This window comes from Ambystoma mexicanum, chromosome 6q (genome assembly GCF_040938575.1).
Source record: "Ambystoma mexicanum isolate Mex_15411 chromosome 6q, UKY_AmexF1_1, whole genome shotgun sequence".
In the NCBI taxonomy this organism is placed as follows: domain Eukaryota; kingdom Metazoa; phylum Chordata; class Amphibia; order Caudata; family Ambystomatidae; genus Ambystoma; species Ambystoma mexicanum.
The window spans coordinates 1,414,710,331-1,414,725,601 of record NC_090937.1 but is presented as its reverse complement, the minus strand read 5'-3'; the positions used below and the strand labels follow the sequence as shown (position 1 = coordinate 1,414,725,601).

The 15,271-nt window shown below is 45.2% G+C and overlaps 1 protein-coding gene across 5 annotated transcripts in view; it reads left to right on the top strand.

Moving 5' to 3' along the window:
• Positions 1-15,271, top strand: part of FAM193A (family with sequence similarity 193 member A) — a 974,920-nt gene that overhangs the window by 202,321 nt on the left and 757,328 nt on the right. For all 5 annotated transcript variants that reach the window (XM_069632109.1, XM_069632106.1, XM_069632108.1 and 2 more), the window contains one exon: positions 5,762-5,909. In XM_069632109.1, coding sequence (XP_069488210.1) covers positions 5,762-5,909 — 148 coding nt within the window. The remainder of the gene's footprint in view (positions 1-5,761; positions 5,910-15,271) is intronic.

Genomic DNA, 15,271 nt, shown 5'->3' with positions numbered 1-15,271 from the left:
TGGTATCTTCTAGGCCAGCAACCCCAGCTCGAATTTAGGACTCTTTCAGCCGTTCTTCAGATCGTTGTTGGAGCCAAGACCTCTTTGAAGAGGTGCACTCCACTGAATACCAGTGGACATCCATTGCAGAAAACCAGCATTGCCTCTAGCAAAGTCCCAGCAAAACCATACTCTCTGCTGATCTTGTGAAGACCTTAGTCTGTGCTTCAACCACTGGACCCGTAGGAACAACCAGTCATAAACTCTTCTTAAGGAGCCTGCCCTTGGAACGCTTTGGAAGTGTCTCAGGAGCACCCTGTGGACTGACCAGCTCACTCCTGGCCTGCTTTGCTGTAGCAGTCGCCATCCCGAGATCAGACTTGCGAGTCAACACATTCTCTGCTTTTGAGCCGAGAACCATTCTCCTGCGTTTGCTGCTCTCCAGGAGGAAGATGGGGCCCAGCAGGAACAGTTTCTCCTCTCCACCACGAGGGTCACCTTCCACTGCCTGAGCATGGTAATCTTTGCTGCAACTGCCTTTGTGTCCTGGGGGTAGCCTGATGTCATAATCATGTTGGTCTTCATTTTGCCTTCCTCGTTCGTCCAGCTGCCCCGTTCCAGGAACAGTCTTGCCAGATCATGTAACCACCAACTAGCTGAAACCAACCCTAGATGACACACGTGAACACTGCATCTGTGACCCTTGGACCCTCCTGCAACAGACCTTTCTGCAGAAGACAATGGGCTTAGTGAATTGAGAACCTGTAGGGGTTGTTCTGAGTAAGGGGGCCAAAACAGACACTAAGTCCTAACCCTACCTCTGCCTTGCATGGTTGTGATCTATGGAGTTTTGGTAAGGCCTCCCCATATGCTTCCCCTAGAGTGGTGGGATCGGGAGAGTATCCCTAAAGAGCTTTACTTTTGTTCTTGCATTCCTGGAACACTTGCACATTGGTTGACTCTGCCAATACCTGTTTTGCTAGTTCTACTCGCTCCCTACAAAGGTTATTGGGAGCATGTGACTTAGGGTAGTAGGTGTTACAAAAGATTTCTTTTTATCAACTTTCCCCCCAAATGTGTTTTTGTTTTTCATCCTGACCTGACTTCTTGCAGTGAAATTAAGCCTTCAGCTTCACTTCACCTAGCTTTTGCTTACATTTTATGGGGAACTGGCTAGTCCTTCAGGCTGTCAGTATTGGGAAACTGTTTCCGTTAGTCTTTGGACTTTGTTGCATCTTGGTACTTTTATCAGTGCACAATGCATCTTGCAATGCAGTGCATTGGGGTTTCTTTTGTATGACCCTAGACTACACTTAAAGGGATTTTCTGGTTACCTTCGATGTGCTAAAGGACAACTTCTTCCTGTACTTTTGATTAGCCCTACCACGTTTACCACATTTGGCTACTAGCGGTGGCCAATGTCCAAATCTGGCCATGCCACAAGGTTTTTCGTTTGTTCCTTTGCCTTCTTGCCTTTCAGCCTTCTTCCTGACCTGGCAAGGTCAGAAAAATCCTTTATGGTTATGCACTGCCGGGGAAACGTCTGGGTTTTCGTTGGCTAGTGCAGGGCGCCAGAGAAATAGGTGGAGACTCTCTGGTCCCAATCCACATACTGGTGCTTGAATGTCTGGTGTGCATACTTGCAAGAGACCCACAATGGTACCTGATTGCACCACTGCTGGTGTGTATGAGTGGGGCAGATCTTTCCATTGGATGGCTGAGTCTGAGCACTCGCCTGAATTTGGATAAGAAGAGTAGTCCCACAGCCATGCCTCATTTCCTGGATAAATCCTGCAAGGTGCCAAGTATCCTGCATTGCTGAAGACTTTCGCTGCTGTCCTGAAAGAGCCCTGTCTGGCATGTGAAAGCCGCATTCTGACAACCTGCTAAGTCCCAAGAGAAACCGGAATACAGGGGGGTGAGTTACCATTGTTCTTACTTGTACCCTATGTCCCCTTTCAACATCTCCTAACTTTTGAAACTTTTACATTAGTTTGCCATAACTTACTCGCACAACCACCTCGAACACTCTCCTAATTTTTCCCGACTTACAAAACAGTGAATAACTTTGGCCCCAAGGCCCCACACAACTGGGGATCTATGTGATTAGTGCACCATCCGTAAATGACTTTTTCTGAACCCCTTAACCCCCCCCACCCTGACCCCCTTTTCACCGCATATATATGCGAGGAAGAGCCCCCTAGTCAGCCCACCCTTATTTACTGCACCCATCCCCCACATATATATACAGTGGAAAGGGGGTCGAAAATAAAACATTTTCGGCTGGTGCAGTAAAATCGGCGTAGTAATGGTATGATCCGCACAACTAGGGGTTGGACTTTTAATGTTAGAATTGTAAATCCTGTGGACATTTGTTGCTATCGCAAACCATTCTCCTTCTCTTTCAGATATTGGGTGGGGGAAGGCGGTTTATTGGATTGTTCTGCACCAACTTCAGTGACTGTATATATTTTATATAGTATTGTGATATTTGTTAGGGAGCATTCTCATAAATGTGCTAATTCCCTCCATTTTAGGGACTGCCAGCAAGTTTGCTGGATTTTGATGACTTGATTTTTTAACCTGGAGAGTGACCCTTTTTTTTTCCCCACTCTCTCGTAGATTTTAATGTGATGTTATACACTGTTTCTTTTGGTTGTGGAGTCTGACAAACTCCATAGGCATCATCTTTTACATTGTCACACAGCACCTTCAGTGCAGTGGCACAGTGAAGTCTTTCAGATTTCCAAAATGTTTTAAATACCTTCTCTTGGGTAAACTGTTTCCAAGAGCAGTAAAGTGAAATTGACTTTACTTACCATTGTAACTTTCTAGACCCAGCACACCCTATCTTACAATAGTGCTGGAGGGGTTACCTAGTATCCCCTTTGTCTAGTTTCTCATGCTACATTTTTTATGTTACCCTTTTCGCGCTGAATTGCTGGTGGCAGCGGTTGCATTTGAACTACCATGGTGTGCCTTTATCGCTGGCTGCGTTCGCAGCTACAGTAAAGCACCCACGGGAGCCATCTGTGTCAAAATGGCCCCCGGCCTTCTTTTTTCACCATTTCTTTGTGGAAAGGTACTTCTTGAGATTTGCTATGCGCGCCAAACCAGGTTTGGTCTTTGTTCATTTCGCCTTTTGTGGGATTCACGAGTGAAACCCGCCTCTGGCTCCAGAGTATCTGGGTTAGGCAGGAAGTGAGGGAGGTGCCCGGAACTCCCTGTGCTTAGTCTCCTAGGAGACCCAAATGCACTCTGTGATTGGCCGGCTGACTGTCCGACAAGGACAGCCACCCTCCTGGGTGACTGACAGCTAAGCTGGAATGAATAGGAGAGAACTAATAAAAGGCAAGGCTTTTGGCTTGTAAGGCAGAGACGACCACAGGACAAAGGAACCAAAGAAGAACTTGAAGAGGACGCCTGCTGCAACTCCTGGACCATTGGTTTACCCCGTGAAGCCCTGCTGCAGTGCCAAAATGCCAAGTTCGCACCGACAGAGCAGCCCCTGCAGGGACGACTGTCCCCTTGAGTTGGTGGGACCAATCAACCCCAAAGTAAGCCACCTGGACATCAATCTCGGAGCTGGTTGAATTTCCAGAGTTGCTGCTGGAAACCATATAGCCAGGGAGAGGAGGACCAGATTGTGTGTTGCTTTTAAGCTGGCCTAGAGCTTTTGGAAGATCCTCCGGACTCCCAAGAAGCAGGACTAACCGAGCCTGAACCCCCTCAACTGAGTGCGGGACCCCAGAATCATGTAAAGTCCATCTTGACAGCCAGGAACCGCAGTGTTGCTATTTGCGGTAGATGCGAGGAGCTGAAACACTGAACAGCCACTGAATGTGAAGTTTGCTGGTTGCGAGTCTTGACGGTCCCACTGCATTGCAGGAGTCCCCCGACATCCTCCCTCTTGTCCCCACGACTGAGGCCCCAGGAACAGCGAGATCTGCAGACCTGCACAGGAACAGAGGTCATCAGCTGCATCTTTCTTCATTTCTAAGGTACTGTAAAAAGTCTGAGAGAACTTACCTATTACTGTAGAGTGCTTGCAACTTCTAAAACTCACAAGCCTAATCAGCTCGTGGCCCTACATTTGATTCTTCTTTTCATCAAAGACTCCTAAGAACTTGTGAAAAGCCTTTTCCATTTACTTACCAGAAGTGCTTCATCCTATACAAGACGTTTGCCTATTGACTTTGGCTTAGCCTATTGAATTGTATGACTCTTCTTGGAGGATCCAAAAGTATTTGCCTGTTTAATAATATTTGTGGTCTCTTGTTGTTCTAATAACCTTTTGCCTTTTACAAACTTATAAAAGTATTCCAAATGCCAACAGTAAGATATTAATATCCCCAGCACCCTAGTTATTGAAGTCACCTGTGAGTGTAGGTTGTTTCTGTGGGCCATCCCAAAAGGGTCTTTACTGATTTAGAAAGTAAGAGTGTACAGTATTGAAGTGTATTTGTCTGTTACTATTATATTGCTCCCTTCTGAAGAAGGCTTATTCTAACTGACTGATTAATAATTGTTTATGCAAGAAACCTTGCGTGTAAGTGTTTAGTTGAATACCTGTAACTGTAAATCCACTACAGCTCACATTGACCTCTCTTGAGATAAGCCTGGCTGCTCAACACGCTACCAAAACTGTGTAGGTAAGCCTATACCAAAGGTTGGGTTTCCTATACCTGTAGTCCGAGTTGTGTGTAGTGGTCCCATAGGGTACTGCATACAAACTTTGCCTAACACTATTACATGCCAGTAGTAATTTCGGGCCTATAATACATGTGCTACTTTTATAACTGTAAGTGTAATCCTTGATGTATCCTTTCCTGAGATTTAGCCTTGACCTCTCTCCATGCTACCTTGATTGGTTTGGCTAAACTCCCAAAAGTTGGCCATAATTTAGAAATCCATTTTAATGGTAGGCCTCATTCTCTTTAGCAGGGAACAACCTTGGAAGTGCTAAGGGCCTTAATTTTATAATGTAGTGCAAGTATTTCACCGTTTCTCTGAATACTTACTTTGAATTCAAACTATTTCCATGTTACCTGTTTCACTTACTTGACTGCATGCAGTTTACTCTGACAGTTGGGTATAGTTCAGGTAAGCGACCCAAGTAAAGTGTTGGTGTTCTTTAGCAGGACTAGCACCCCATGCTGAGCGTATATATGTTCATAGTGTGGATTTGGTGGCATTACTTGCCTATTTTCATTGCAAAGTGTCAGGCCTAATAAATATTGTATTTTTTATACTTTACGGTCTAACCTGAATCATTGGAGTGATTTGTGTCCCATTGAACCAATACACCACCCCCACGTCTTCCAAAGTCTAGGCCTTACTGCTCAGTCACCTACCTTGATAATCTCAACATTACACTTGATATCAAACTAGAGCCAAGGGTGAGGCTATGCTTTGCTTTGTCACGTACCTTCCTCTGCAAGGTGTTCTGTTTTAACCACTTGCAGTTTGAGATACTGGTGCTATAGAAAAGCAATGGAACGTTCCTTTTTCTTTTTGTTTTTGGTTTTTTAAATGTCCATTTCGCCTTCAGATACATTTCATTTTTTATTGTATTCTGGTCTGTGGTTGAGCAGTTGTCCTTTCAGTAACAGTACCAGCATTGGCTCTTAACTCATGTGATGCAAGGTGTCTTCTCTAATGTCTCTTACCATGCTAGAAAGACGTTTTAATTTGTTTGGAAACATTGTGTCCTGTTGGACTGGGCTAAATTTGAATGCAGAATTGTTTTTCATACCCTTTCAAATTCCTAACTTGATTACAGGCTTGGAACAACCTCACATGACTGCTATAGTGAAGATATGTATACTACCTTGTTACAAAGGTATCATCAGTTGGAACAGGAGATGGGTGAAGTTGCTGAGCAGTGGCACGAATGCCAGAAAAGAATTGATGACTATGTAGATGAGCAGGTAGGAATTGTAACTGTAGTTTTCCATAATAGCAATGGACATTATTTAACCCAAACATTGTGTGTCTTATCGTGTATACAAATAATATATAGTCACTTCTTGCCCCTGCTCTTGCTGATTTCTGCAATCACTCTTTTATCACTGGATCATTCCCTTCCCCCTTAAGCAGTCCCTTGTGTGCCCACTCCTGAAAAAACCTGCCTCTGACCCTACCTGCCCTGCCAGCTATCGCCATATCTCCATCACACCCTTCATGGGGAAGTTACTTTAGAAGCTGGACTTGCTCCAACTTAACTCTCAATGAACTTGTTGGTGGCCTTCACAACCATCAATCTGCATTCCGAGCATCCAGAGGCATGGAAACTGCTCTTCTGAAAACCTGTGAACTGCTTGCATCTCTGGACTCCAACTCCCCAGCTGTCCTTATCCTTCTCGATCTCTCCTCTGCATTTGACACAGTTAACCATTCCATTCTCATACAAAGGCTCCACGATACACTTGGTATCTAGGAACACCCACTGGATTCGCTGTGCTCTTTCCTCCCTAACCGCTCTTCCCAAGTCATCTTGGGCCCCTTCGCTCCTACTTCCATCTCCACATGTGGTGTCCCCCTGGGCTCTATACTCTACCCATGGCTCTTTAACATCTACCTTGCTCGCTTTACACGCCTCATCTCCTCCTCCTCCAACTTCCAGTGTTACGCAGATGACACACAGCTCTTCAGACTCTCTGCTGACCCTCTTGCATCTTTCATCATCCCTGATTGCCTGTCTGTCATCCAGTCCTGGTGCGCCTCCAATGATCTGCCTCGATACCGGTAAAAGTGAGATCCTTCCCATAGGGACCCCTGCTCCCTTCTTCCCCCTCACTCTAGCCTTCCTCCTTGGGCTCTCCACCTGTGCCTTCAATTGAAAACAGAAACCTTGGAGTCATCTTTGACTCCCCTCTCTCCTTCGTCCCTCACACTCGGGACATTGCCAAGAAGTCCAACTATCAGCTCTTCCTTCTGAAAGGAATTCTAACTTTTCTCACTTTCCCCTCAGAGGCTCAATGTGACTCGAGCCCTGGTTCTCTCTAGATTTGACTATTGTAACAGCCTCCTCCTGAATCTTCCTTCTTCCACTCTTTGACCCCTTCAGCTTCTCCAGAATAGAGCAACGAGACTTATCCTTGGCCTTAAGCCCAGGGGCTGCATCTCTCCTGCACTAAAAAGTCTTCACCGGTTCCCGGTTGCTGCACGGATCTAATTCAAATCCCTCTGCATCATCCACAAGGCTGTCTGGGCCCGGAGACCACACTATCTTCAACTTTACCTCACTGAATACTCTCCCTCTAGACTACTTCGCTCCTCTGGCACCAACTCTTTTTGTGTGTAAAGCATTTTGCTAAACAGAGTGCAGGGGGTTGCTCACTTTCCTCTGCAGACTCCCTCCTTTGGAATAGCCTCCCCCTGCACCCTGAGCAGGATATTCTCAAATTCGAGACACTCATTAAGATTTTCCTAATTTCCTCCTTCTCTCCTCTGCTAATCCCACAGTTGCTGAATCGGAGTCCTTGGCCCTTATGCATTTTAGAGCCTTGACCTCCCACACCAATTCTTCCCAGCTCCTGTCTATGTACAGCACTTTACATCTGCACACCCTCCACTATGGATACTTGCACTTTCCGCGGCCCCAGGTCGTGTAGCACTCAACATTCCTAGCATTTAGTCCATGGCTCACCCATGAGCTCCGACTTCCTAGCACTTCCCCCATCTTCCTTCGTCCTCTCTGCACTTGCACGTTCTGAATACTCACAAGGCTTTGTAGGCTCGTCCCTCTCCCTCTTCCCCTTTGCTCTTAATATTGTGTTGTAATGTATTTCCCACTCTCCCTCCCGCCCTGTGGGCACTTTGAAACAGTATATTCTTACAGTACAAGCGCCTAACAAGCAAACAATAAATCAAATTCTTAATTTCGGAGTTAAAGAACTTTGAAAAAACAGCTGTGCAACAAAGAGGTAACAGTAGCGGTGCACAATTGTTGGATATTGCCTAGGTATATAGTAAGCCTGAGGCTTTAATAGCTGTATCCTGTTCACAAAATTAAGTTCAAAGATGTTGTGACCTGAAGTTTGATGTGAAGACGGAGTCTTTCACCAGCAGGTTGAAATTCATTCACATCTAGTTGCACAGTTTTGATGTTTAGTGAATTCCAAGTAGTCTTAGAGAAATTAGCCTTGTGTTCAGCATTTCCTTTTGGGCAGTGGTGCAAGCTTCATGCTTTCATTAGAAATGTCTCATGGTTCCATTAGGTGATTGTCAAATAACACATTGTTCTAACAGTGCTCGAAGATTTTAAGCTGTAATGGATGCTGTTACACCATCCCAGCGCTGGAAATGTAGTTGATCAGTTTCCTTGCATGTAGTATTGGCAGCAAGTTGTCAGAATTCTTTTGAAAATACACTATTACAAGATTTTTCAGAACCAACATGGGTGTATTAGGACTTTTTTTTAATTTTATTTTTTATAGCAACTTTCCTTCCAGTTCTATGGACTCCCAAACATGTTGCTTTTTGTTTTTGTACTCTGTCCTGACTTTTTCCAGTGAAGTGAAGCCTTCAGCTTCACTCCACTGCACATTTGCTCATTGTTAAGGGGCAACTGACCAGTCGTTCATACTGTCTGTACTGGGAAACTGTTACCCTTTTTCTTTACATGTTTATTGTTGGTTTGACGTTATCATTACCCCATGCATCTTTAAATGCAGTGTAATGGGGTTTCCATTGTAGGAGCCTATCCAATGGATTGTTTGGATACTTAAGATGTGCCCAAGGACAAACTGATGGCAGCAGTTAATTTTTGATGATTTTTACTGTACTGTTAGCCTTACTGTGTTTACCGCGTTTGGCTACTATCAATGGTTCGTTCCCCAACATGGTTGTGCCTCAAGGTTTTTTGTTTGTTCCTTGTTCCTTGGTCATCTTGTCCTGTTACCTTCTTGCTGCCTTGCCAGCTCAGGAAATTCCTTTTATGGTCATGCACTACCTGGGAAAGCCATGCTTTTTGCCATCTAGTGCATGGCCATGTGTGTGTTCCCAGGGAGTGGGTTGGGACTGTCTGGTCCCAATCCACAAACTGGTTTCTGTGCGTCTAGAGAGTATGCATGAGATTCACCATCAGTGGTCCTGATTGAAACACTGCTGGGGTGAGTGTGAGGGGCAGATCTTCCATTTGGTGGATGAGTTTCTGTCTCCCCTAAGTTTCTGGATAGGAAGAGTCCTGCAGCCATTCCCCAGAAATCTGCATGGAGCCATTCATCCCTCCCAGCGAGGAAGAAGTCGGAAGACCTGTGGATCAGTTCTAAGAAGGCTTGGCGACCAAAATTTGCTGCAGTCCCGGTGGAGCCCTGTCTGGCTGGTGATCTTTAGAAGTCCTTCGGTGGAGCTTCGACCCTTGGAGTGGTGGACCCAAGATAGACAGATTTTGAAGGCGACAGCTTTGCTCCCTCCTATCGGCATGCATTGGTGACTTTCGTTGAAACCGGCATTCCTGCATCTGGACAAGTGCCTAGAAGGGTGCTGCTCCTTGGACCAGAATCAATTGTGGGAAAACTGATGATTGACCTCCCAAGTCTGAGAAGAATCCAGAGTACGGAGGGTGAGTTACAGCAAAACTTGCCTGCACTCCTATTCCCCCACCCCCAAATCCCCCTGGAAAAGTTTTAAATACTTTTGAAAAGTACAATTGTTTGGCTGTGCAAAACTTGTTGCTGAAAGCCCTCCAGAAGCTGGGAACAATCTTATTCACTAGAATACATCATATTCTGACTTTTGGAACGAGATTCTCATCCACAAGACCCTCCTAATTTTTTTCTCCGCTCCCAAAACGTCTGGAAAGTTTGGGAACTTTTAGGGCACAAGGCCCCAGTCAACTTAGGGTTGGACTTTCTAAAGTTAGGGTTGTATTGTTTTGGACTGCCATTGCAAATAACCACTGTGTTCCCTTTCAGTATTGTGGGGTGGGGGGGAATTGTGATTTTATTGCACTGGCAACTGGGCCTGTATATATGCATTTTATTCTTAGTGTTTGATAGTATTACTTGTCGATGGTAATTTTTTGTTTGCCTGCCTATAAATAAATATTGTATTTTTATAACTAAGTGTATTCATTGATTACTTGCTGTGTGGACTCAATGTGAACCCTTTACCAGGCCCAACCTTCCTGAAACATAGCGTTGACCACTCTCCATGCAACATTGATTGGAGTGGCTACATCTCAGAGTTTTACCTGTTTACTAACTTGGTTGGCCCCCTACACATCAGTCCACCACGCCAGAGTGTAGAAATCCAGTCTAACAGTGTCCCCTTCTGTGAAGCTAAACTAGTGGACCAGCAAAGGGTTGAACACTGAAGGTCAAACCAATATCGCACTTGGTAACCAGGATGGGCAGTCATGCTGAATCCTAAAAGATCAGGTGGCTAGTTTCAGGTACAAATGACGAGTGATTGACTGGTATTAGAGTCCACACCACTATTAAAAATATAATAATCAAGCTGACGCCTGCATGACAGTAATATAACACTAAAATATAAACAAAATAAAATGTACACATACACCAACACATTTTTGTAACCCAGCATGGATCACACACCACTTTAGTGTTTGCAGTTAGGCAGGCATATACACTATTGCAGTTTCAAAGTGGGTGGAAAGGATATTCTCACACAAATGAGTCCTTATAACTGTATCAGTCATGAAACGAATCTCTTAAAAAAAAATTAGAACTGCAAATATGTATTTATTTTTTTAGTTTGAAAAAAACATTGTAATGTGATTAGAATGGTAGCTGGAAGGAAATATTTATTTTTTTGTGTTAACTTTCCCTCCTTAGTTTTCTATGAAACCCCTTTCTTTTTGCTCTGCTTTTATGCTGTCTTGACTTTTTGGAGGGAGGTAAAGCCTTCAGCTTCACTTCCCTGGCCTTTTGGTCATTGTTATGGGGAAACTGATCAGACTATCAATATTGAAAAACTATTTCCCCTTTTACTTTTTAACCTTGAACGCAGCATCTTCCAGTGCAATGGGGATACTTTTGTATTACCTTTTAGCTTTTTAAACCTAGGATTTTTGGTTACTTTCCTAAAGGCCAGCCTAAAGACAAATTGGTAGCAGCAGTCATTTTTACATTATTTTTGGTGTGCACATTCGCGTTTACTGCATATGGCTACTAAACGTGGCTAGTGCCCCAAAGGCCATGCCGTAAGACTTTCAATTGTTTTTTTGCCATATTGTAGTTTGGGCTTCATCCTGTACCCTGAACCTCCACGCCCCACCCCACCCCAATCAAGTAAGGGCTTTAAAAGGTTGGGGTCACTCAGGGAGGGGCTGGAACTGTCTAGTTCTAATCCACCTCCCTGGTGCCAAATCTGGGTGTGGGACAAATAAACCAGCAGTTGTCCCTGATTGGATAACTACTGGCTGTTTGGTGCATATCCCTATCGCTGTGGGCTTCTTTCCAGCTCAGATTCTGGCTAAGGAAGACCTCTGCAGCTATTTTCTTCAGATATTCATTGGAGCCAAGAATCTTTAGGAGAACAGCCTGCTGAAGATCTGAAGACGACTCCTGAAGTATCCATGTTAAGATGGATTTTTAAAATCTGGCCTGGTCAACGGGAGAACTCAGAGATTAGCCAAACCCAATCAAGGTAAATGTGGAGAGTGGTCAAGGCTTAGGCTCACAAAAGGTGAGTGAGGTCAGGGGTCCACAATGAGTCCACACAGTGAAACACACAATGATTTTGCTTAGACGGGTAAGTACAACAATACTCTATTTATTATAGGCCCAAAACACACTAGAAAAATTAAAGCAGTTAATCTTACACAACACCCGGAGATAGAGATATATATATATATATATATATATATATATATCTCTGAGACTTGTGGAATCTGCTTAGATCACATGCTGTGCATAGGCCGACATCTAGTGGAAGCTGCAGAGTATTAGTTGTTTTCGAAACTCAAAGGGACGTCGACAAGGTGTGCCAATAATACTAACCCTAGTGTGATGTCCACTATACCCATTATCCTACACGCGTCGAGATCCCTCAGATTGTTTTTTTTCTGCGATCATATTCGGACGGTTATAGCGAAGTTCCTCTTTTGGCTTATCGCCATTTATTATTACCAAATTAACGATAATTCTTCTTACTATCCTTTATAATCACCGACTATCGAGACACCTGACGCCGATGAAGAACCAGAAGCAACTGTCAAAAGACTCCCGTCGATGGATCCGTTACGGCGTTGGAAGGACGCTACGGGCTTCGGCTCACACAGAGAGAGGGAGGGTAATTTTAGAATGTGTATATACCCCTTTACGTACACTACATTCGCTTAGCTGCCGTGTCATTCTGTTATGGACAGGACCCCCTTTACATTTTGCACTAAGTGCAACAAGAAATTCCTATGGGTCGATAAACACCTTGTCTGTAACCTGTGTCTTCCGAGAGACCACGTTGAGGGTTCTTGTCGAGCGTGCAGAATCTTCAAGCCGAAGACTTTGAAGGACTGATCAACTAAATGCTGGGCCCACTACACCAGACAACTCGAGGCCATGGAAGTAGAGGGTGCCTTCAGCGATGGCAGCAATGCCGCGGTATTAGTCAGTGAAGGCGATAGGGTTACTCCGGTTTCCCAGGCGCAGGCCCCCGATCCCAACACACAGTCTGGCGGTCCTGTTACAGGGACAACACCCGGCGGAGGAAGTGCTGACAGTACCCCCGGCACCAATCACACAACCCACCGCGTGACTCGACACACGTGTCGAGCACACCGCACGTCGTCTACAGAAAGGTCAGTTGATTCTTTGTCCTCTGGGCACTCCAGATCGCCTCATGACAAATCCCAACTGTCAAAAGACAGATCAGACTTTGTGGCTAAAGATATTCCCGAATATCTCGAATCAGAGGATGAGACTTTGGGAAGGCCGTAGCCGAAATAAGACGTCCCTCGTCGAAATAGGTAAAAAAAAGCCCACACAGATGGGACTAGCCCATCCAATAGAAAAGCACATCCCAAAGGAGTCTGGGAAGAGTTCTTCCAAGACCCCTCATGGAGATAAATCACTTAAGGCCCCTCAGAAGAGTAAGAAACCTCAGGTACAAGATTCCCTATCTTCAGCCCGAAAGAAAAAGGCTGCACTCTCTACTAAACTCCCACCCACTCCAGAAGATTTGGGTCTCCCACCTCAACAAATAGTTTATCCTAGTTCTGCCCAATGGTCATCTGAAGATATAGATAGGGTCATGAGTACAATGTCTTTCATGGCAAAGTATTATGAAAAAGACCCGAACTACTTCGCAAGTTTTCACTCCACCCCTCCAACAACAGCGGCCTCTGGGTCTCTAAAGCCTGTTCAATCCCTTGCTAAAATGTCTCGCCCTAGTGAGCCAGTGCAAGATCCCACTATCATTGAACTATATGACCCGGTCACTGATCATGAGGATCTATATAGTCAGGAGGCCGCAGACCCTTATGTAAATGAGGACTATGAGGGTGACTCAGATACTGTCATGTACAACATCGACTCGCCAGTGGATAATGACCTCGTGGTGATGGGTTCACTCGTAGATAATCAGCCTCTTTTTTAAATGAAGTACTAATTAAAGCAGCCAAGCACTTCCAGATAGCTACTCAAGAAGATCCGCAGGACAAGGATTTTGTTGACAAGATCTTGGTAGATAAAAAGGCTGTCTCAATTTATTCCCCTACTAAAATCTGTCCAGCGAAAGGTACAGCCCTCGCTAGAAACACCAAATCAGACGTGGGCGGTGAACCCCCGCATAGAAAAACTTTTCAGGACTGCCCCATCTGACCCGCTGTACATCAGGGGTCAACTAAAACCTGACTCGCTCATCGTTACTATGACAAGGAAAAGGCAGGTACTTCCCTAGCCTCCTCTGAGGCTCCTCCAGACAAGAAAAGTAAGAGGCTATACACTATGGGCAGAAAGGTTGCCTCTTCCGCTGCTTTCCAGACCAGAATAGCTAATAATTCTACTGTTAGCCAGTTTCAATTGCCATAAATGGGAAGAGGTCTCGGCATCACTCTCCTCAGCCCCGGAACCCCTCAAGTCTCAATTAGCTCTGGTGTCTTCAGAAGGAAGGGCAGTTTCCAGCTGCTTGCTTAAAAACAGTCTTGACGACGCAGACAATGCTGGCAGAATCATAGCTCTCCCATGCCTCTCCAGGAGGAGGGTGCATTTCCAACTTCCTCCAAGCATGGGAGGGAATCGCCTCAGACAGATGGGTGCTGTCCACCGTAGCAGGTGGATAGTTTATAGAGCTCCTCGAGCGACCCCAGAACCACGCCCTATGCTAAAAGACCCATTCCAAAGAACACCAGTGCATCCTCCACGCGGAAATCGCCACGCTTATCTTAAAAGACACCATACAAGTCGTCCCGGTCAACCAGATAAGCCAGGGTATCTATTCAAATTACTTCCTTGTGCCAAAGCAAGGTCTAACAATGCGCTCAGTATTAGATTTGCGCCCTGCAATCAAGTATGCCAAGCCACAAAAGTTCTACATGATTACGCTACTAGAGGTCATCCCTCTACTAAAAAAGGGGAATTGCAAGGCAACACTGGATATGAAAGATGACTATTTTCATATTTCAATGTTCCCAGCGCACAGAAGATTCTTGCGTTTCAAGATGGCGAACCAGCACTACCAATTCAAAGTGCTGCCCTTTGGAATAGTATCTGCTCCAAGGGTATTCACGAAGGTACTGGCGGTGGTGGCAGCACACTTGCGCAGTGAGGCAATCCCAGTGTACCATTACTTGGACGATTGGCTGATTACAGGGGAGATTTCCCTTATTTGCTGGCAAAAAATTCAAAGAACTATCAACCTTCTCTTACAATTGGGTTTCTCCATCAACATGAAAAAATCAAACCTAGTGCCATGCACAACCAAACAGTTCATAGGAGCTGTTATAAACACACAAGAGGGGTTGGTCTTTCCTCAGAGGAAAGAGTCCAAAACATGTTACTGCAAATACTGCATTATCAGGCCGGCCGCCATATAAGGGTGCACAAAGCTATGCGTTTGCTAGGCATGATGGCATCTTTACCTGGTGCCACACGCGTGCCTGTGACCCATGCAGGAGTGGTTGGCAAAAGTGGTCTCAGGCAAGTGGTCAGTGGGACGATCTAGTGGTTGTTTCACCAGCACTAGTACAAAATCTTCGCTGGTGGACAAGAGAAAATCTGTTGAAGGGGGAAACCCTTCTACGAACCGGAAGTACAAGTGATTTTTGCAACAATGCCTCACTCGTGGGGTCGGGGGCTCACTACCTTCACCACACAGCTCAGGGTCT